The sequence below is a fragment of the Actinia tenebrosa genome, unplaced genomic scaffold (assembly GCF_029948245.1).
Source record: "Actinia tenebrosa isolate PJP-AT-01 unplaced genomic scaffold, QUT_ActTen_1.0 PGA_scaffold17__23_contigs__length_9995812, whole genome shotgun sequence".
Classification (NCBI taxonomy): domain Eukaryota; kingdom Metazoa; phylum Cnidaria; class Anthozoa; order Actiniaria; family Actiniidae; genus Actinia; species Actinia tenebrosa.
In genome coordinates this window covers 5,111,395-5,133,421 of record NW_028292577.1, presented here as the reverse complement: position 1 = coordinate 5,133,421, position 22,027 = coordinate 5,111,395, and the positions used below count along the sequence as shown (strand labels likewise).

Below are 22,027 nucleotides of genomic sequence, written 5' to 3'. Positions count from 1 at the left end.
ATTTCTTCAATAACATGCTTCGCCTACTAACATTCACGCAATACCCTCCCCCTCCCCCCGATACCAATTTTCGTGGCACTCAATATACATGATCCACAGGGCCTAAGTTACTAGTAACTCTGAGTGACATTTCCTGCTTTCTTTCAGTCTTTAACGGCGTCATTGCCAAAAATTGGTCTTCAGTCACCTCACTATACCTCGCTCTAAAACTTCGCCATTAGACCGAACAGGATAAATAACCGAGAAAAGTTTTAAAGCAAAATATTTAGTGAAAGGTTTTATTTTTATACCCATACTCCCATACAATAATGATCTCTAACGAACAATACACACATAAATCTAGTTTGGGCTGTCTGTGGAAGAACTTGGAGCGCGGATCACGAGATTATCGATCTCTTCGAATTATGTCTGTATCGAAAGTGAGTTAAAGTTAATCATTCCATAATTATTTTATTAGTTTTCCACTTAGCAAATCGAGGTCCCTTTTTATGGTCTGTACTCTTATCGCCGACATATGGCGTCAGCATATGATCCCAACTCAAGTGGAACAACGTACGCAGCGAGCTCGAGTGGTTTCACTGCAAAGTTTGGATCATATGTTGACAACTTTCCACGTCCGAACACAGTACAAACCATATATAGAAAAGGTCGATTTGCTAATTTTACCACAAATAATTCACTAAGAAGCATTTTTCGACGTCTTTTAGTGTTCAAAACAATCAACAGAAAGAGCGCGCGCTTGTTAACGTCAGTTAGTTATTTGTCTGTCCTCTCATCGATCAGCGTGCGAAAAATTATTAATTTGTGGGAAAATGTAAGTTTGCTCAACCGACTAGATCATAAGAGTATACGAGACTAGTCTATGATTGTCTTTGCGTTCCACCCATTCAGTTGCTAGCTTTCAACAAATGCCTTCTTGAATAATCCTTTCGATCGTTGCCTTCAAATAACGATAATTTTCTACCATTATATTACCACGAGAAGGCACACCAAGGCTAAACACCTTCCATTTACCATTCACACGACAGACACTACACATTATTACAGCTCTAGACGTAATTGCGCGATCGAACTCTTCGGTGCAAAGCTGCCTCTCGGGACGACTGACGTCATAGAACTGCAAACGAGGACATTCATAAGCAGCAATGCTTGACGCTCGCCAGCTACTGAGGGTGAAAAACACCTTATTTATCTGAGGAGGCAGAGCATTTAGTACTATTTGCATTCTGTGTCTTCCACGATTAGGATCGCCGTCTGAAATACACCCCGAGTGACTAACTGCACCCCGCCCATGTCTTGATCTGGTCCTGAAGTCTACATACTCTATAAAATCACTGTCGCTGTATAAGAGAGCAGAAGTGTCCAGGTAATCACGACCTGAACTTGGAAAACCCCACGAAAAGTCGAAGATGACACATTGAATGGATGGTGACAGGGTTTGAAGTATCTTGACGAGTTGAACTCGGCCGTTGGCTTGTACACCATAGTCTCCCATGGTCTTGTAACTATGAGACTCGTAACTCTGTGAAGACAAATAAATGGTTGAGGAATAGATAAATGAATATGAATGGATGGAAGTCGGACGGACGGAGGGAGGGAGGGAGGGAGGGAGGGAGGGAGGGAGGGAGGGAGGGAGGGAGGGAGGGAGGGAGGGACGGACGGACGGACGGACGGACGGACGGACGGACGGACGGATGGATGGATGGATTGACGGATGGATGGATAAGAAGAACAGTCAAATACATACCTCTAAAGTTTTCTCTTGATAAAGTAGTTTCTGCATATCTGGGTCTATCCCAAATTTGGACTTAACAAACATCTTGAAATCTTTTACTTTCAAATATGAATTGAAAGGAATCGTATGACTCTCTCCACCAATCATAACAACCAGAACTGAACTTCTACTGCTAACAGGGATGCTCGCAGACTCCTCTTCATTATCTTCGAGTTCGGGAAAAAGCCAGTCTATCTTTGCAAGGCAGGCGAGATAATTCTTATTGTCATCGAGGATTTCGTCTTGGCATATTGGACAGCAGTTATTGTCCTCGATATATTTCGTAATACACTTTAAAAAAAGAAAAGAAATAACACATATTGAAAAATAATATAATAAAATTGGACACTCAGCTTACGACTGGATTCATGGTAAATTAGGGTCCTGAAGGGGAGCCCTACTCCAATATTTTCCAGCCCCTATTTTGAACAATTCCCAAAACATTATTGCAAATTATTCTTAGCGAAGTCTAGTAAATTAACCCACCCTTAGTCGGGTAATCCGATTGAATTACGACTAGCGTACGAGTGTTTTTCGGGATGATTCGGAGGACATTCCTTGCTGTCAGTTCTCTATCTACTACACGTGGATTCTCAGAAGGAAATCAGAAATACAAGGTATTTATTGCTCTTAATCCTTATAAACATAATGGTAGACTATTTATAGCTTGAGTACTATTTAAGGTTCAATTTAAGAATATTTTGATTGAGCTTTTATGTGAAAATTTACTAAAAGTTTTGAATCAAGCCTTGGACTATTCTGACTTCTCAATAACACAAATACAACCAAAAGTCGAGTTATATATGACATTTTTTCGGTGCTAAGATAAAGAATAGCTCTAAAATAACGAAGAAAATATATCAAATGGTGTCTTGATGAATTGTAGTGTCTTTTTATCTCCTTCGGTTGAAGAATTGTTTGGCTTTGCTGACAACAGGAAGCGAAGACAGAAAACACTAGACTAGACAAGACGAGACAAGAGAAGCTTACTTACTTTCAAACAGTTTCGTTCAATGTGGTGATTACTGCAAAAATCCTGCGAAGGAAATTCTTTACGAAGCTTTTTGATATTACAGCTTGAACAGAGCATTTTCCACCGTTTGCATTGACCTAAAATTATAAGGAAAACATTGAAAATATATGTCCATAAATTTTCAGTCACGCAACACTGCAGTCTAAAAAAAACAACACATACTCAAAGCTGAAATTCAGATCCACTTTAACTTTATATATCTAAAATTGATCAAGATATATAATTATTTGCCTTAAAATTTGTCTACAATCCAGATGAAGGATCAAGTTTCTTTGACTTTACGTAATTTGGTCGAGTTTCCTAGAAATTGTCACTTCATGAATAATAATTATAATTCTTGGAATTTAGGGTATTCCCCTTATTTTATTGTTTTTTCTTCTACCTAATTATTTGCTGGTTATTCGTAAGCTATTCATCAAAATACTCAATATTTTGCCTTATAAATATGAAAAACTACTCAAAAATACATGAAGAATAATTTTCTTTTCAAAATGCAGCAAAATTTAGGGAATTTCCCTAATTATACGACTTTGACATCTTATTTCCTAGAAAATTATTTCTAAAAATATTAAACAAGTGCTGCTTTCTTTTGAGAACGGATAGTAAAATAGTTTGGAATTTCCATTTAAGAAAAGAAAAAAGCTGGAAATTGCTGGTTTTGGAGGTAAGATATTTAGGAAATAGTTTAAAATGACATTTTGCATATTAAACTTCCTCCTTGCCTAGATCAGTGATGAGTTTATCCTAGCATTCTTCTTATTTGTATATGACTTATTTAATTGCCACTGCTTTAAAGCTTGAAAGTCAGATCTAGAATCTTAGCTGATAGTTTTTCTTTGAGAAAATAGTAGAAAAATTACTCACCTCAACTCAAAGTGGATAGAAATCCAACAAAGCGAATCCTCAAAAACCTGTTTACTTTCACTTTCATTTTGTACGAATCATACATTTTACTCACTGATTCATTTGATTGTCCGAAACACTTTCAGCTAATCAATCCCTCAGTTGATATCAAATGAAATGCTATATGATAAATGTATTACTGTAGGGTTTTCTTCATTCTTAGCCTTCAAATTTATAATTAAATAAAAAATTAAGTAATTGTTTTATCTGCCTCAGCCTTTGGCTTCAACAGATAAAATGGCCTTGGTCCTACTCTACCTTGTATAATAATTGTGGGATTAAGGCACAGAAGCAAATGCTCATCTAGGTATAGATAATAGGACGTTTGCACAATAGCGTCATTGATCTCTACTACCACCAATTGTCTTACTATTTTCATGAGGGAATACAAATTAATCAGTAATAGACAACTTGCACTAACAGAACATGTGACCTGACCCTACCTCTTAAAACAAGCAGCTTCATCAAAATAAAGACCAGAAAGGAAAAGAGCACCTCAATATTAAGACAAGGGCAAAGTTTTAGTTCACATGGTTGATTATAGAAGTGGATTTTATGAGGATTTTTATGGGAAAAGTTCTGGCTGGTAAACTCATGTTATCCAGAGCATATTTCTCCTTACAAAGCATTCAATTTCATATATATATCATGCCATTTTCCTGTTTTGCTCGTTATTAGCTGAAACTCTGCAACCCTACTAATCAAAGAGGTGCTAATTGCTCTTTTTATTTCTATTGCTCATTTTAACACAACTGTTTTTTTTTGGAAAGCTGGTCTTATTGCATGTTGTCCATTGGGTTGATGGGAGCCAGAGATGTGGAATATAGTTTTGATGGGGGTGGGGGGGGTGGGGGGAAGTAAAAGGTATATCAGTTATCACGGTGTATAATTTACCTTTTCATCATTACTATATTTTAGAAACTGGTATAAAAGCTCTGACCTACCCTAATTCAATAATTTTCACTGTTTCATGGAAGGTTTTGCTTTTCTAGTGCCATGTAGCTAGATAGAATCATAAAAAAGGACATTTGTGGGCCAACATGTCATCACAAGACCCTCCTAAGACACCCAACCTACAGGGAGATGATGGTCAAGATGAAGAAAATAGGACTCAGTTGGTGACAAGTGATGGTACAGATACTGGCAACAAGCAGCAAGATAAGGACAACATTGAGGAATCTAAGAAGAGTGAAACAGCCGTCCCCAATGAAGTAGATAAAGACAGTGGAAAAGATAACAAGGAAGACGGTGATAGTGATGATCCTGATGAGGTGGAGTCAGAAGCAAGCTGTGTTCAAGATTCTAATGAACCTGAAAAAGATGAGGTAGGTACCACGCATTTTACAGGACTGCTACGAAAATCACTGAACTGTGTAATAGGCCCAAGTTTTCTTTTGACAGTGACGCCCACTTTTGTATGAATGCTCTACCATTTGCATTGCTACATTCCAAACATTCCATGTGTATGTGGTCAAGATAAAGCCAAAATGTCACATTACTAAAGACTAGGACTAAAAACTGTGATAATTTTACAGTATCAATGAAAATAGGTGGCAATCATACAAAAGTAGGCCTTGCTGTTGTACATAAGAAAACTCCGGCCTATTACACAGTTCAGTGATTTTTTTTAGTAAAGCTTAGGTTCTGACCAATGTGAAGCACAAATGTTTATGACACTAACCTCTGGTATGATTTTTTGTGTATGGGTTTTTTTTTTGCACTGAGTAATGTAAAATAACCAATCTAGTGGTGGATTCAGGGGTGGCCTGGGGTGACTACCTATCGCCCCCACCCCCTTTTACATCAATTTAAAAAAATGGATCTTAAAACTTGATTCATTTGAAGATCTCAAATTTATTCCTGTCAATTTAAGACTTCACTTTTTTCAAAATTGTATGAGTTTCCTTTGGTATTTGCTCCTCAACAGGGGTGGATACAGGGAGGGGGGGAGGGGTGGATTGGGTGGATTTCCACCCCCCCTTTTTAAAGTAAAAGTGAATATTTTTAGGAAAATAGAAGAATATGATTGCATCTAATTACAAAACATGTCAAGAGTCAAAATATAGCTGCATTCACAAGTATGCAGTACATTGTATGTCATAATTTAATCATTTTTTTACCTTTGTACTGTAAAAAGAAGGCTCAAAAGAACTTTTTAAAAATTATCCACCCCCCCTTTTTAAAATCCTGTATCCGCCCCTGCACATACTCTGTAACAGTAAGTGTTGCTTGACACCACTAATACCTGCTGGGTAGAAGACTACCATTACCCTTGCAATCATAATATTAACTTGGTTTCTTTATCACAACTATGTGAAATTACCTTTTTTAAACTAATTATTGTGACATATAGCCTAACATGTGCGGAGAAGGGCCTCTCGCTTCATACTGCTTGGGCTGGAACTTGATATCAGATGTCATATCTCCTTGGAATTGCTTTTTTTTTGAAAATTAAATGACTAAAAACAAGTGGGAATAAGGTAGGGCAAGTTATAAGAATAAGATTTTCAAATTAAAAAAAAAAAAAAAAATCAGTGCCACGGTGGAAGTAAACTACACCAGCAAACTGATGAATTTTTTAAAGGTGAGGGTAAATTATTTTCAAAAGTTACACAGTAAATGGTTCTTGTTTCCAATTTCAAAGAAACAAAGAACGAAATAGTATATAATTTTGTAATAAAAAGTTGGGGAAAAAACGGATGAAATATTATAGATTGGAATTTTAATTTTAAGTAATAGGATGTTTGCACGATGGCGTCATTGACCTCTACTACCAGACTCCCTTGCACACTTTCTTTTGTTCAGTTAATTAGCACCAATTGTCTTACTATTCTCATGAGGGAATACAAATTTAAATAAGAAAGAAATTTCGCGAAGCATCTTGGTAGTGGGAGTCAAATGATGACATCGTGCAAACGTCCTATTAAGATATTAAGATTTAGAAAAAATAAGAAAAAAAAACGAACTATTTTGCAATTGTTTTTTGATACTTGTTTGCATGATCATTCGATGGCAGCCATGTTGGATGACAGAAAAACACAGGAAACTTTTTCAATTTCCCAAATGGGAACTTTGGGAAATTATTGGGAAATCACAACCCAAATTTTGAAAAATCTTGGGGATTTCAGAAAGGAATACAATTTTTTCCCAACCTTGGGTTTTGTTGCATTTTCCCAATCATGGGAATTTATGTGAATTTCCCATAAAAGTCCCAGAAATTACCCAAAAATTTGCCAGAATGGGAATCATAAAAAAATTTCCTGTGAAATAAACCGAAGTTTTTCTTTTCGCCTAAGGAGGTTTCTCATGCAAAATAATTTTCTGGAGTCTAAGATGGCTGCCATCATATGGAAGCTTACAACAACAACGACAACAACCTTTGACGGTTACAACAACAATGGAAGATCAGTTTTCTTGTGTTTTGCTTGGAATAGGAATCGAAAACGGGTCCTTCGAAAGAACAAGTAGGAGAGCAGAATGCTGTAGAGCCCAAGAAAAAGAAGAAAGTCAAGGGAAAAGATAAAAAGAAAGAAAAGGAGAAGGAGAAAAAGCGTAAAAAGGAAGAAAAGGAAAAGGAAAAGGCAAAAAAGAAACTAGCAGGCCTCAATGGAACGAAAAAGAAAAAGAAAAAGAAAGAAAAGAATGGAGAAGTAGAAGACGAAGAGATTGAAGAAAAAAGGGAAGAAAATGACTTTGATCAGCAAGAAAGTTTTAGTAAAAATCAAGATTTTGAAAAAATGGTTGGCCCTCGACAGGGTGATGAAAATAAAGACAAGGAAGTTGCAGCTTCTACTACGAGTTTGATCATGGCTGATAAAAAAAATTCTACTTCTAATCACGATCAGTCGTCTAGTACAGGAATGAAGAGCATTGGATCAGCAGGGAAACAACCCTTAGATGAACATACCAGATCAAGTAAAGAAAATAAGGATGTCGGCCAAGAAGAACTCATAGAACTGGACAAATCCACATATTCTTCGACAGACCAACACTTCAAAGAAAGTGACGGTGTAAAAAAAGAAGTTGACACTGGCCAACAGACAGACCGACAAAATGACCGACAGACTGACCAACAGACAGACCGACAAAATGACCGACAGACTGACCAACAGACAGACCGACAAAATGACCGACAGACTGACACACAGGAGCAGCTCGGAAAAGGGGACACAGACGATAAAAGTAGTGAGGAAAAAATGGACACCGCGGCTGGCGAAGAAGAAAATAAAAAAGAGAAAACGGGAGAAGCGCATGTCTTTGATCAAAATGTAAAACATGAAGTCCCTGAAGACTGGGATAAGGAAGTTGAGATTGAAATCGGAAGTGAGAGTGAACAGGAAGAGAAGTCTATGCAGAATTTGGAAGGAAGCCCAAGTATTGGCCCGCCACAGGACGGTGATGAAAAGGGAATAATTTCCAAGCTTTATGATGGTGCAAAATCACTATTTGGATATCCTCCAAAACAGGTGAGTAAAACCTTTAGTTTTTTTCATTATTTGTTAAAAGCAAATCTTTTGGTGGCCTAAACGCTATTAGTTTATCCTCATGTTGCAAAATGATTTACAGCATTATTATTTCAGTGTTAAGCCTTCCAGACTCTTATTATATATATTTTAAATCAATTAATTATTTGGATTTTGCGATTGTGAACGCTTAGTAAGTTTGTTTCTATTTTAGTTAACATTCAAATCATCTATACATATTTCCATGAACTACATACGTACCGTATTTACTCGTTTAAGCGCCTATTAATTTTTGGCGCTTATTAATTTTTTGGGGTTTTATATGCGCAAGAGAATATTACTTATACTTCATATTCTCTTGATATGCGCTAATTCGTGGGTGTCGTTTATTCAAGGGCGGCGCTTATTTTAATACATGTTTACCATATACATATGTGTTTTCAATGATGGAATACAAAGTGAATACAAACTCTTAAAAAATACCTTTTTTTGATTGGATAAACGTGGCGCTTATTCGGGGGCGGTGTTTAATCGTGGCGGCGCTTAAGCGTCGAGTAAATTTGCTGTATAACAAAAAAATCTCATTTCAATTTGGTTAATTGTTCGTAGAACATATAATTATGGTCATGAAACAGTTCTATACAACTATATCAATAATTTGAGCAATTTGTGCTGATACGAAATTAAAATAAACAAATAAAAAACAAAAACAACAAAACAAAACAAAACAAAAAACAAAAACAAAAAAAAAAAAAAAAAAAAAAAAAAAAAAAAAAAAAAACAAAAAAAAAAACAACAAAACAAAACAAAAAAGCAATAACCACAGCTCTTTTACTAGTACTATTTCACAGATTCAGAAGGCATTTGCACTCTAGATTAACCTCGATTGAATTGACTGACCTTAGTTTATGTTTCATTTTTCAGCAAATAACCTATTCCTTCAATGTTGGTGTTCAGCACCCAGCAATTTCAGTCCATCTTAATATTTGGAACCCAGCCTTAAACAGGGAAATAGGGTCTTTCCCAATGCAGCAGTTAGATAACAGTATGGTGTACTGGACTCTCCCAGCTCTTCGTATTCCATACAGTTTTACAAATTTACAATTCTACTATTCAGTCAATACTGCCTGGCTCGGTCCTTACCACCCTTACCATATCTCTCGAGTAATTGGAGTAATTGGAAAGCCAAGAAGCTATTTCACTGTATTTCATTATCCAAACATGAAAAACAATTTTGACATTGGTCTTTTCTATTTTGCTCAAATGGTTTATCGTCGTTTTTGCAATAAGGAGCTGACATTAGAACAATCCTTAGAAGAATATGACCATATCAACTTTGGATGCCCGAATTTTTCACCTGAAAGAAGAGTTCATGTTGCTGACTGGATAAATAAGGAATTAGCAGCAAATGAATCAGTTGAAACAGCCATATTTTTCGCACATGTTATCCAGCATTTTGATAACAAGCTTGGGCAAAACCCAAACCAAAACGAGCCATCACTGAAGCAGCTGATTGAAGACGACTCTGCAATGATTTTGATCAGGCTCTTACTTGAGAGTGATAACATTATGCTGAAAAAGATGGTTTGTAATGTCCCTTTTTTGCTGGCGTTTCTTTTGGGAAATGTTAAACGCGGAGTTTCCTTTCAGTATGCTTTTGGTTTCTGCCTTTCTTTGGGTGCAGATATTCTGGAACACTTATCTAAGAATTCAAACTGGACTGACGAGGAAGATTTCCTTTTGAAAGAAGAAGCATATGTTATTCTTCACCATCTCAATGAAAATGATCGAAGGAGGCTGTTGGGTTTCATAGTGAAGAGAGCTCCTACCATCTCATTTACCTGGAAGCTCTACGATGGCGTTAACAATGCATTTCCATCCTACATCAAATCAAACTTTGAGATGTTTAAGAAAAACTGTAACAAACTTCTCTCGTCAAGACAAGCTGGGAAACTACCAACGGTTTTACAGAAAACGTCTTGGGAAGCTATTCCAAGGGAGTTCAAATCAGACTTCGTACTTCCATTCCTCGACGCTCTAATTGATCAAATTAGAAGGAAGAAATCCCTTATCCCCGACGAGGAAGACGCTGTCATTTCATTTTTTACAGATGAAGTAGTCTTGTCAAACGAAAAAACAAAGGAGAAATTTTTTGATGCTAGCAAGACACCCGAAATGCATACGGTCGTCATTAGCGTGTTGCAAAACCCAAACAGCTCAAAATTGTGGGAAGAAGTAAAAGAAGAAATCAGAACAGAGGTCTACAACAGCCTCATAAAACAAGCGTTTTCGCATCAGGTGAATACAGAAAGGGGTGACAAAAAGAGCAAGGTTCATGGAGTGCTTGAGTCCCTGCATGACATTTTCATCGCCTTAGATGTTTGTTCTTGCCCTAAAGCAAGTGAAAGCATTGAAGCAAAGTGCTTGGATTTCTTCAGCGCAGTGGACATCGAAAACATCACAGAAGAGTTTGAGAGAGTCAAGGAATTCCATTCAGATGTGGAAAACATCTATCTTGTTTGTCTGCAACGTTGTATCGAAAGAGAAGTTAAAAGAGACCACAATCATGATAACACCGTGAAATTGCTGAAAAGGCTATCAATGGAGGACGAGGGAAAAAGCAACAAACTGAAGAGGTAATTTTGAAAGTAAAGTTTTTGTTTATTCACTAAAACGTTGTCATACATATATATATCTAATAGACCATCTTCGTTGTGTGTCAATGTTATTTTCCCAATTGAACGTGACAAACCTCTAGTGGAATGAACAGCTTTTGTTTTGAAATATCATCGTTATTCCTTTCGTATCCTTTGGGATACTCATGGATTTTTCGAAAAGTAAAAACAAAAGAAAATGAATATTCTGGAGGTTTGTCATGCTGAATTGGGAAAACATTGTCACACCACGAATGAGGTCTATTGCATCATCATCGTAGGGTTCAAAAGATGTGCTGATGAGGTAATAAGCATTATTTAAGGAAGAATAAATTATGCGGCATGGAGTAAGAAGTGTTACCCACCCGCTCACCTTTCTGTTTACGGAATGTCTTATCCCCACGAGCTCGCCGTCAGGGATGATTCTCCATATCTCAATTAACGATAGAGTAAGTAGGATGGATAATGTACTTTATAGTGACCCATCCCCCTCCCCCCCCCCCCCCCCCCTACACACACACGTGCTCTACGACCCTGTCTTAGATTCGACAATATCTGATAAAAAAACAAATAAATATTGGAATGTACAACTTGCTAATGTCATCACTTTCATCTTTTATTCCAGAATTACACACGACGTGCTTTTTTCTCTTTGTAATGAGACCAAGGTCCTCAACGAGACAGGAAAAACTGCACAGCACGACTTCTTGAAAATATTTCACGGTGTTTTTGTCAACCGAAACCTATGGTCGGTCCTCATGGACGTCATGCCGGCGCAGTCGCAAGAATCTGAATCCCCAAAGCAGTTGGAGGTACTTCGTCAAGCCATTTTGTCATTTGAAGATGCTCTTAAAACAAAAGACATCAAGATCAAAGATTTGAAAAAGTTATCAACCAAAACCTACAAGGATCTTCTTGGGAAAATCCATGGATTCTTCACTGGAAAGAAATGTCATTTAGAAGACCTCATCTCTTTTTGCGTCAATGAAGAAGAAAATGTTTACGAAGAGCTTGAGCAGCTTCTGCACTTTTTGAATTTCATCAATGAAATTACGGAGAAAATTGTAGCTGTTTCCGACATCGAAGACATTCTGCAGGAGACGATGAAGAAAAGGAAAGATTACGATGACATGAGTTTGGGAGATGTCCTAGACGAAGATACTGGAGCCTGCGCAGACTCTCTATTAGAATCGAGGGATAGCTTACGAGAGTTGCAAGAGTATCGAGTCTTCTACAATGCAGCGCAGGCCCGTCTAGAGGAGGAGATGGCGGTGGCTGTTACGTCCGAGTGTTCCCTACAAGAAGTCATGACCATATTGACAGACGAGGGGATTTCATATTTGACAGAAACATGTGAGACTCTTTTCACGAATGCAGGTTCAATGTCGATAACCGATGCACAATGTATTATGAGTGGCGTCACGGACTTGAAAAAGGAGTTGGACTACATATGTACCAAGTTTGAAGATCGAAGAATTGACAGTGATGCTGAAAAACTACTGCAAAGATTTCTCAAATTCCCATCAATTCACGAAAATGTGAAGGCTCTCAACAGTGTCTTAGAAAGCCTTAAAATTCCACAAGCGGATGATTTGAGTGATTTCGCGTCGACAAGTCTAGAGGATTACGAAGACCTGGGTGAACTGTATAATGCGACTGAGGAAGTTGTTGACATAGAGGAACCGTTGCATGGTGCGTACGGTGAGGTTATCATAGAACTCTCAGGATCAACCGAGTTAATCAAGCTGTTACGAGAAACAGCTAATGATGATGTCCGTAATCTGATTGATGCAGTAGAAGTACACTCTGACACTACAGTTGCCGCTAAGGAAGTTTCGGATTTTATCGAGATTCACAAGTTTCTGTCGCCAGTATTAAAAGCTGAACCTCGAGATTTCTTTAAAGTCCTGACTGAACGCCTCCAAACTCTTGGCGAGGCTGGAGCTTTGGGTATCGCTGCACGAATAAAAGATAGTGGCAACAACGCCCATAGTTTGAGGAATATCTACAAGAATGTGGCAAACCGTGGTGAAATGACGAAAGAGATTGTGAGTAAGGCTCTCAATAAAGGAAAGTACAAGATAAACTCCAAAGAAGATGAAAGTCATGGAAATCTCTTTATATATCACGAACGTAGTGAAGAAGAATGGGAGTACAGTTTGAGTTACTTAGAAGATGAAGATGAAGAAGACAGATTTCAAGGTGCCAAATTGGTGAAACACGACATGGAGAAATTGCAAGACTTAAAAAGCCGTGCTTTGCTCATCGTAAACACAGAAAAAAAGCAACAGAATAACACAGACGAGAGTGTAGACTTTCAAAGTTTTATCAAGATTATCGACTTGCTTAATGAGATTATTGCCACTGGAGAAGAACTTCAAAGTTCGGGACATCCAGGTTATAAAACGTACTGGAGGGAATGTGAGACACTTGAAGAGATAGAAGATATTTGTAAGGAATTAAAGGAAGATCTTCAAGATTGGGAGAAGACAGTACGGTCGGTTAGAGAGTCAAACTTCTTCCTAAATTTCTTTCATACAAAGCAGTTGTGGGCCCTAAAGGAGTTCATTGATGGCAGTGATGTTTTCGAAGACGAAGCGTTCTCCCTTTTGCGTTTTGTTGATAATTCCATCACGAGGAAAAAGATGACAGATTTTCAAGAGAGCTGTCAATTGGTTTCAGGCGGGCAATACGAGGACCAGTTCAACGACATCGCCATTCGTTTGGAGGAATTTTTCGGACGAGAATTTTACCAAGAAAAATCGGTGGAAAAGGATGAAAAACAAGGTTTGTTTGTAGTTCCACTTGAGAAAGACAGTACCAAAACAGCATCCGTTGTCATGCAGCTTTTCGAAAATGCAAATGCCTCTCCAGAACCGAAAAGAGTTTTGTTCTGTCACGGCAATTCAACTTGGTATGAGATAGAACTCTTTCTAAGACGTTGCTTTCAAGAGAATTCCACCACCAGTGGCCCTTACTGTCTTGCGAATGTTGAAAGCCTGACGACGGATTTGCAGTTCCAACTCATTGATTCCATTAGAGAATTCCAAACGTCTTCCAAAACAAACTACTGGCTTGCACTGATATGTCGAGGGGGACAGCATCACCATATCGTTAACCAGTTTAGGGAATGCAGCAAGAATATACCAGGAATGTCAGATGTAAAACTAAGGCGCACTTTCGAGAAATTATTTCCCGAAGTGAGTATGGTAACATCAGACTTACCGGGGCTCGGCAAGACAGAATTAATCCATGAAAGAGCATTAGAGAACCGAAAGAGGATAACCTGTTTCTCTATTAATGGCCCAGTATCACGTGAAAAGCTTGTGCATCGCTTACTAGAACTTGGCATTGACGAAGAATGCCTTCTGCACATTGATATATCAGAAGTAGACGATGCTCTTTTGGTTGACACTTTTCTTTTTGAGCTTATCGTTTTGGGCATGGTATCATCTGGGACCAAGCTTTTTCATATTCCTACGCACGTTATTGCGATCGAGGTAGCAAACACGCTACAACATAGTCTTAGAGACTCACTTTCTGTAACAAAGTGTTTTCATCGTGTTCATGAGGAGTGGAGCTTCGACAAGTTTATGTGCAGCCAAGAAAATGGAAGTGCAGTACAAGTAGTTTGCCACTACCTCAAAGCGTACGACAATCAAACTCTCGAGAAAGACAGCTTGACTCTAAAAGATCTTAAGGAAGCTACCCCCCTCAAGGAAAGCGAGTGCAGAGACCTGATTTCAAAGCACTTTCATGGAAGTGGTGACCTTTGTTACAACGTCATTGAAACGTTTCTAAATGTGTTGGCGACACAGTTAAGGAAATTCTCCGCAAGTCAATTTTTTCGCCCTGAACATTTAAAAGATATGTTAGGAGAGGAGAAAAACGTGCGAGTGAGTTTGTTTGAAGCCCTAAGGAATGTGTCTGTTGAGTTTGCCACGAGGTCCGTTGGAGCCTGTAAGGAGGTCCAAGCTATGGCTGTGCGGGAAAATGATCCACACCTAAGGTTACTTCTTCCATCAAGCCAAAAAGGAAAGTCAGCGGCGAAAATGGTTGACAGGGTAAAAGGAATGGTCAAGTGGGCTGATGAGAATCACCTAGTTTTAATGTTCCAGGAGGCACTTTCCATATCGGCACTATTCCGTGAGCTTGGAAAGGTTCCTGAACAAGTTATAGCGCTATTCAAAAGTCAGAATGATATATTGAGGGATCTAGGAGACCTCAGCGAAAAGGAACTGACGGACAAGTTGAAGAAAATTCTCTTCGCTGACACAAGAAGTCAGTCCAAGGATATCCAAAGCTATGTTCTGACCCCAGACAACATCTTAAAGATGGTCTTGATCATTCAACGTATACGCGCTGGAGTTCCCGTGATTGTGATGGGAGAGACAGGATGTGGTAAAACAAGCCTTGTGCGCTATCTGGCAAACAGTTGTGGCGTTCCAATAGAAGTTCTTAACTTCCATGCAGGAATCTACGAGAAAGACATCGTGGAGTTTACAGAGGATCGAGTAAAAGTAGCGGGAAATGATCTGGGAAAGCAAGTGTGGGTGTTCTTTGATGAGATCAATACCTGTGATTACCTTGGCCTCATCAATGACATCATCTGTCACAGAATCCTGAATGGCAAAGAACTTCCTCCTAATCTTGTGTTTATAGCAGCGTGCAATCCTTACTGCCTGAGACCAACTGACAGCATCGTCACAGCAGGTCTGACTGGAAAGAGCCTGACAGATGAGTATTCGAACCTTGTGTATCGAGTGAAACCACTTCCAGAGACCATGATGGACTATGTGTGGGATTATGGATCTCTTGACTCCAAAGATGAACGAGTCTACATCGAACGCATGGTAGACGAGCTCAACATTAATGATCCCGATTTGGTGGTTGACTTGCTCGCGGCATCACAGGCGTTTATCCGAGAAGTGGAAGGAAATCCTTACTGTGTAAGTCTCCGGGATGTCCGCCGTTGCATTCTCTTGGCTGAGTGGTTCATGAAGATGATCAATGACCGACCTGACTTGGATGTATCAAAACTTACCGAAAAGGCAAAGAATGATTATGAAGAAGCGCAGAGTATTGATGTTGAAGACAGGTCGATCGTCTTGGCCTTGGCACATTCTTATCAGTGTAGGATTCCTTCCAGTGACAGAAGAAAGGAGTACCGGCAAAAGCTTGAAGCGGTTTACACAAAGCATCACCAGGGATTTCCAGCTGCTAAACTTGATCTCATCATACGAGCAGAGCAGGAGGAATACCTTGCTAGAATGGAGCTTCCAGAAGGTACTGCTCAAAATACTGCCTTAAGAGAGAACGTGTTTGTTATCCTGGTGTGTATTCTGAACAGGATCCCTGTGTTTGTGGTGGGTAAGCCTGGATGTAGCAAATCCTTGTCCATGCAGGTCATCAGAAGCAACCTTCGAGGAAAGGACTCCAAAGATGAATTCTTCAAGACGTTGCCGCAACTATTGGTCGTGTCTTACCAAGGTTCAGAGTCTTCTACGTCAGAAGGAATACTTAAGGTAATTTAATTGAGGCCACTTTTATTACTAAACTGATGAAAAAATTATTCCGTAGGGAAAATTATAAATATGATGTGGAAACTCCACTTGGTTACCTCTAGACATAGTTCAGACAAAAACTTGTGGTTTATTACTTGCTAAACAGCTAAAGCCTATTTCAGTTCCTTTTCATTTCGATAGAAGGTCGCCCCATAGACTTTTTTAAAGTGTCCCAAAATGAATTTCTAAACTGACCAATGGCAATGCCTTTTTAGGTATTCGAGAAAGCAAAGCAGTACAAAGAGCACAACAAGCAAGATGAATCCATTCCTGTAGTGCTGCTTGATGAAGTGGGCCTTGCAGAAATATCCAAGTACAACCCGTTGAAAGTTCTTCATCGTCTGCTGGAGCCAGAAGAACAGGAGTTCCCTGACGTGGCCGTTGTAGGAATCTCAAACTGGGCCCTAGATGCAGCGAAGATGAACCGTGCCATTCATCTGTCAAGACCTGAACCGACGTATGAAGATCTGAAAGAGACTGGAATGTCTATCCTCGAGGCACAGTTGCATACCTTAGACATAAAAGTACAAGAAAAGGCGCGACAAGGTTTGTGTGAAGCTTAATAGGATAGCTTTTTCAGGTTTTTTGAATTGGAGGGAGTGGGTTCCAGTTACTGGATTACTTTGTACTAACCCGAAATGAGCTGGGGAGGAAAGGGCTGGGTCAGTCTGGATTGGAAAATGGAAAACAATGGCAAGCGAGAGACCATGGACCGCTTTACTTTGGGTTTAATGTTTTCCATCGTGTGCTTCTCTTGAAAATATGTTTGAGTGGTATCAATAAAGACCACAGACTCACTCGCACAGGCTTAGCCTCGTTTACGAGTTAGCTATTCACAGATGAAAAATTGACTTTTCAAAAGTGAGCTATTAAGTAAAATATTGGACGAGATTGATGACACTCATTTTTCTTCCTGCAGGCCTAAGTGAAAATAAGCTTGACTGTCTTGCTCACTCATACTTTGAGTACCAAAAGAATCAGATACACGAAAACTTCCATGGTTTGAGGGATTACTACTCATTGATAAAGTGTTTAAGTCGAACTCTGATTGCAGCAACTGAGGTAATTTGTTATCAATTCCCTCTCTCCCTACATTTCTCTTCCTCTCTTTAGCCATCCACTTTTCCCTTCCAATCAATTTTTTCTGAGTGTATACAAATAACTAGGTATTATTCTAATCGTCGTATATTAACTTACACTTCCCTTTCCTTCATCCCATTTACTGGTTGTACACTCTCCTCTTGCCTCTTGTCGGTGTCTCAGGTTCATTTCCTGGACTTGGCATCACAGATTTAAGGAGTTTGTTAAATCTTCTCTTGATTCGAGGGTTTTTCTCCGGTTGTTATTTCTCCCAGGCACCCACTTATTGGCGAAGGCTAAATTCAATTCCAAATGTTTGTATCAACTTGCCTACCTTTGATAAGCCCAAATTGGTTTCAGGGTATCCATTAAATTTGAAGGTTTTGAATGTCCCTAGCACAATTTCACTAGCTATTTTGCGTTATGTAGGAAAGCGAGAGGTCTTGTTGCACGTTCCGTGCCCTGCAAAGAAACTTCGGCGGCCTAACAATGAAAGAAAAATCAATTGATGACATTTACGCAGAAAAGTCAGAATCACAGCTAAGTGGAATTTTGGAAACAAGAAATGAATTCCCTGTGACCGATCTGATTTCCGACAACCTGGTCGACCCATCTGCCCGACACTTGATGCTAATAACAAGTGGGGATTCAGCGCTTACTATAATGGACAAGACTTTGGCAGACTTAAGCAGAGAAAAGGTGATCATCTATGGAAGCAAATTCGAGGAAGACATTTCTGAGGACTACAGCTACCGAATCCTAAGCCGCATTATTCTCCACATGGAACAAGACTGTGTGTTAGTCTTGAGGGATCTGGAGAGTGTCTATGGAAGTCTCTATGACATGCTGAACCAGAACTATGTCGTGGTGGGAAACAAGAAGAATTGTCGTGTTGCTCTTGGACCATACAGTAACCCTATGTGCCAGGTTAGATTTTCTAGTAGAAATAACTATTCCTCTAAAATGTGCACAACGCCAGCTGTAGTATCTGGTTAGTTCATTAGTCTGGCAATGAATAAGTATTGAAGAAGGTTTTTTACTGTAACTTCACGATATCAAAAAATTGATATTATTTCTTTTATCAGAAAAAGACCTTGCAGTCCAGCCTTCTTTTCATATAGATATTAGTACAATTGTTAAGTTTCGTGAAGATTGTCTTCAATCTAGAGAATTGACAATTTTTTTCAAATAAATTTATCTTGGCAGGCAAATTTAGTCTTCCAACATACATTTCTTTGCAAAATTTCATGCATAAAAATATCGTATCTTCGAGAGTTTAGGTGTAATCTTCACGAAATTTCAGTTTTCCTACATTTCTGTACAGTAGCTTTCAAAATTATCTCCTTTTTCAGTCACATGAATAAGCTCTCTATATATCATTGTGATTGTTTTATTGATCCCTAGGTTAACGATGGATTTCGTTGTATTGTGTTGGTTGATGAAGACAAAGTTGACTATACAGATCCTCCCTTCTTAAACCGGTTCGAGAAACAGCTTCTCCGTTACTCAGACGTCTTGGGTCATGAAGAGCTAAACGTAATCAGCAAACTAAAGCGATGGACCAAAGCCTTTTGTAGGATCGAGAAGAAAGGCTTCAGTGAAAAAGATGTTTTTCTTGGATTTCAGGATGACACACTTGCTTCATTGGTCCTTCTTCTGAGGCAGAGGAATGTTCCAATGAGCGAACTTTTTCAAGTTTGCAAGAAGGAGCTAATGGCTATTGCTACGCCCGAGGGAGTACTTAGAAGCTTAAGATCAGATCTGTTCAAGGACGATCCTGTCGATGTCAAAGAATTTTATGACGGGTACTTCTTTGAGACCCCTGTCCACAAGGGCCTTAAAGGGTTTATTGATTCTTTCAAACAAACCACGCAGACAGAGCGTACGCTGGAGTACCCAAGTCTAAAGTATTTCGTTATGACCCATTCCAGCATCCATACAGATGTAGAAGCATGTCTTAAGGGTTCGTTCACATGCCAAGTAGAGAAACTTGGAGCATTCAAGTCCGAGAAGCAACTCTCAAAGCACATTCAGATGTTCTGGACAAGCTCTAACAAAGACCTCCTCGTCTTTCAATGCAAGCCAAATTTAGATGGGGAGCACATATCTCTGATGAAGTCTATTCTAGAGCAACAACATGAGAGGTATCTCAAATCATGCTACCAGGAAGGTATCTCTCCAGCCAAGAGCATTTGTATTGTTATCCATCTACAGAAAGGAGACCCTTTAGAGAAGACAAAGCAATGGCAGTTTAACTTTTTAAGAGAATGGAAACAAGCGACTCTAGATTCTCTAGAAGAACCAGAGATTCCAATCTACATGCTTCTTGGTGAAAGTGTGTTTGATCTGATGAAAACTAAGAAGCTTTCCTTGAAGAAAATCATCGCAGACAAGTTGATGTGGTGTTTCACAAGACTTAAGTATCCACAAGACCTCTCGGACCAAGAAAGCCTCAATGGTCAGGTAACTCAATTGCAGTCATCGAAAGTGATGATGAAATACCTTGAAAAGCTTGTTCTTCGGTGGATTCAACAACATCATGACAAGGTGAAAGAAGGCGAATTCTGGTCTTCAAATCTGCAGGCTTGTGATTGGCAGATAAACGTGTCATGTGACAAGAAAGCTTTGCTGGGGTCATTGGCAGGTGCATTGCAACGATATATTGATCAACTTGTTCGCCGACCTTTGGCAAAGGTAAAACTAACAACAACAACTTTATTTGTACCACTCTCTTATAGGATTTACAGCATTTGTTTTTTATATATACAATATAGATAATTTATAAATAAATCTAAATAGTATAAAAACACAGTTATTTTATTTTATGAAAAGATGGTACAGGTTGTCTGTAATAACCACAAGGCTAAGTAAAAACAGACAGCCCGTTCTATGTTATTAAGGAAAGATGATTTTAAGTTAGATGGCACAAAGTATAGTGTTTGTTACTGATATAATATTTTTGGCACTAAATTAAGTATTAAATAAGCAGAGAAAGATATAAATGAATAAATAAATAAATAATAATAATAATAATAATAATAATAATAAAAAATTATGAGGATATTCATGAAACTTAAATTTTCATTTCTTTTGAATTCATCAGGGTCATATGGTTTTCGAATGGGTTTTTAATGCAGTGTCCCTATATGCGATACTACTGTAATTTCTTCCTTTCTTTTTTCTTCTTTCGCTTATAAAAAGACACCGAGCATATCTTGGAATGAGATAAATAAATTTCATGTGTTTATGTATTTTTGTAGGCAGTATATCTCATAGCAAACCGACTGACGTTTGAAAGCTGCCAACGTGCACTGAAGAATTCCAAAGGAAAGAACGAGAACGAAAGATTCTTGGCCGAGCTTATTGAAGATGAAGATCTCTTCAACATCGATGAAGTTCCTGATCCACAAGATGCAAAGTGCTACGTACTGACGCAGACGAAATGTTCCTTAAACTTTCCTTTTTCCATAATATTTTTTGAGAGAATTGGAAGCCTGCGAGAAAAATATCTAGAAGAGTGGAGGACAACGCTTTGAAAAGGAAGAGGATAATACCTGAAAGTGAAGCAATTGAAGACGCCAAGCAAGACTTTTTCCAGGAACTCTGCACGGACATAAAAAACACGGTTCCCCCAATTGTTTGGTCGTAATTGGCTGAATGATAACCTCACCGAATACATCGAAGACGTCTTAGATTATGTCTCTGTGCAGCATTCTTCCAACTTATCACGTCCTCAAAGGATCAAAGTCCTGAAAGCAGCCTGCGTGGAACATTTAACCGACACACCAGAAACTGACGTAGCTCTGCTCCTCTCACAGATACATTTCTGTTTATGGAAACACGGATCCTCCTTTTTATCCATTCTGCAGTTTCTATCCATTTGTCCTTCAATTTTTGTTGAGGAAACAGAGAATCTCTCAAAGAAGTACATCAAAATGTTTGGATCCATAGTCAAAAATGCAAAGAAGCTTGCATTTGGACAAAGAAAGGAGGATGAAGATGACATAGAGGCTGATGAAAGCTTTGGCACAGATGACAAAACTGATGGTGGCTTGCGTGAAATTGAGGACCTTGCTGAAACCTCTTCCTGGTGCAAAAGAGAAGTAATAATGGAGACGCAGACAGCGAGGATGACGAAAAAGAAAATAATGCAAGGGATGAGGAAGACGATGCTGATGAGAACGATGATGAAGAGCAAGAAGATAACGAAAGTGATGATGATGAAAGCGACGAGGCAGAAAGTGATGATGAAAGTAGCGAAGATGACAGTGAAGGAGATGATGATGATGATGATGATGAAACTAGCAGTGATGACAGTGATGATGATTCCGAAGACAGCAATAAGGAAAACCATGACGCCAAAGAAGAACCGCACAAAGAAGAGGATGAAGAAGAAAGCGATGAAGAGAACGATAACGTAACTGAGCCCTTCATGAAATCATATTTGATAGACTTTGCAGAAGGCTTATTCCAACGGACGACCTCATTCGTGAACTTGGAAGCTTACAAGCATGGCAAACGGCTGCAAATTCCTTTGTTTCATTTGTAGCAAAGTC

At 38.7% G+C, this 22,027-nt stretch overlaps 3 protein-coding genes across 5 annotated transcripts; 2 read left to right on the top strand and 1 right to left on the bottom strand.

Annotated features, from left to right (window-relative positions):
* Positions 1 to 264: 264 nt before the first annotated feature.
* Positions 265 to 4,105, bottom strand: LOC116308710 (uncharacterized). Of its 3 annotated transcripts, none has more exons than XM_089031589.1 (4): positions 3,969 to 4,105; positions 2,769 to 2,884; positions 1,748 to 2,065; positions 265 to 1,522 (listed from the first exon to the last, which is right to left on the bottom strand). In XM_089031589.1, the coding sequence occupies exons 1-4, from the start codon at positions 4,087 to 4,089 to the stop codon at positions 902 to 904; spliced, it is 1,176 nt and encodes a 391-aa protein (XP_088887715.1). In that variant the 5' UTR covers positions 4,090 to 4,105; the 3' UTR covers positions 265 to 901. The 3 variants fall into 3 exon arrangements, with proteins under 3 accessions (XP_088887715.1, XP_088887716.1, XP_031575050.1); XM_089031590.1 differs by lacking the exon at positions 3,969 to 4,105 and adding an exon at positions 3,672 to 3,713; XM_031719190.2 differs by lacking the exon at positions 3,969 to 4,105 and adding an exon at positions 2,970 to 3,093.
* Positions 2,302 to 21,575, top strand: LOC148910329 (uncharacterized). The gene is made up of 10 exons (XM_089032037.1): positions 2,302 to 2,391; positions 4,703 to 5,035; positions 7,145 to 8,176; positions 9,098 to 10,809; positions 11,453 to 16,352; positions 16,607 to 16,937; positions 17,311 to 17,453; positions 17,901 to 18,398; positions 18,876 to 20,165; positions 20,732 to 21,575. The coding sequence occupies exons 2-10, from the start codon at positions 4,751 to 4,753 to the stop codon at positions 21,005 to 21,007; spliced, it is 10,467 nt and encodes a 3,488-aa protein (XP_088888163.1). The 5' UTR covers positions 2,302 to 2,391; positions 4,703 to 4,750; the 3' UTR covers positions 21,008 to 21,575.
* Positions 21,553 to 22,020, top strand: LOC148910328 (uncharacterized; the record flags this gene model as incomplete). The annotated part of the gene is made up of 1 exon (XM_089032034.1): positions 21,553 to 22,020. A coding segment is annotated over one exon (468 nt), but the record flags the coding sequence as incomplete, so codon positions are not given.
* Between the last annotated feature and the right edge of the window lie 7 nt (positions 22,021 to 22,027).

Coding starts and splice junctions, on each gene's coding strand:
- LOC148910329 (XM_089032037.1), top strand. CDS start 4,751: ATGTCATCACAAGACCCTCCTAAGACACCCAACCTACAGGGAGATGAT. Junction 10,810..11,452: donor AAAAGCAACAAACTGAAGAG/GTAATTTTGAAA, acceptor CTTTTATTCCAG/AATTACACACGACGTGCTTT. Junction 16,938..17,310: donor ACAAGAAAAGGCGCGACAAG/GTTTGTGTGAAG, acceptor TTCTTCCTGCAG/GCCTAAGTGAAAATAAGCTT.
- LOC116308710 (XM_089031589.1), bottom strand. CDS start 4,089: ATGAAAATAGTAAGACAATTGGTGGTAGTAGAGATCAATGACGCTATT. Junction 2,066..2,768: donor TTGAACGAAACTGTTTGAAA/GTAAGTAAGCTT, acceptor CTTTTTTTAAAG/TGTATTACGAAATATATCGA. Junction 1,523..1,747: donor ATCAAGAGAAAACTTTAGAG/GTATGTATTTGA, acceptor TTGTCTTCACAG/AGTTACGAGTCTCATAGTTA.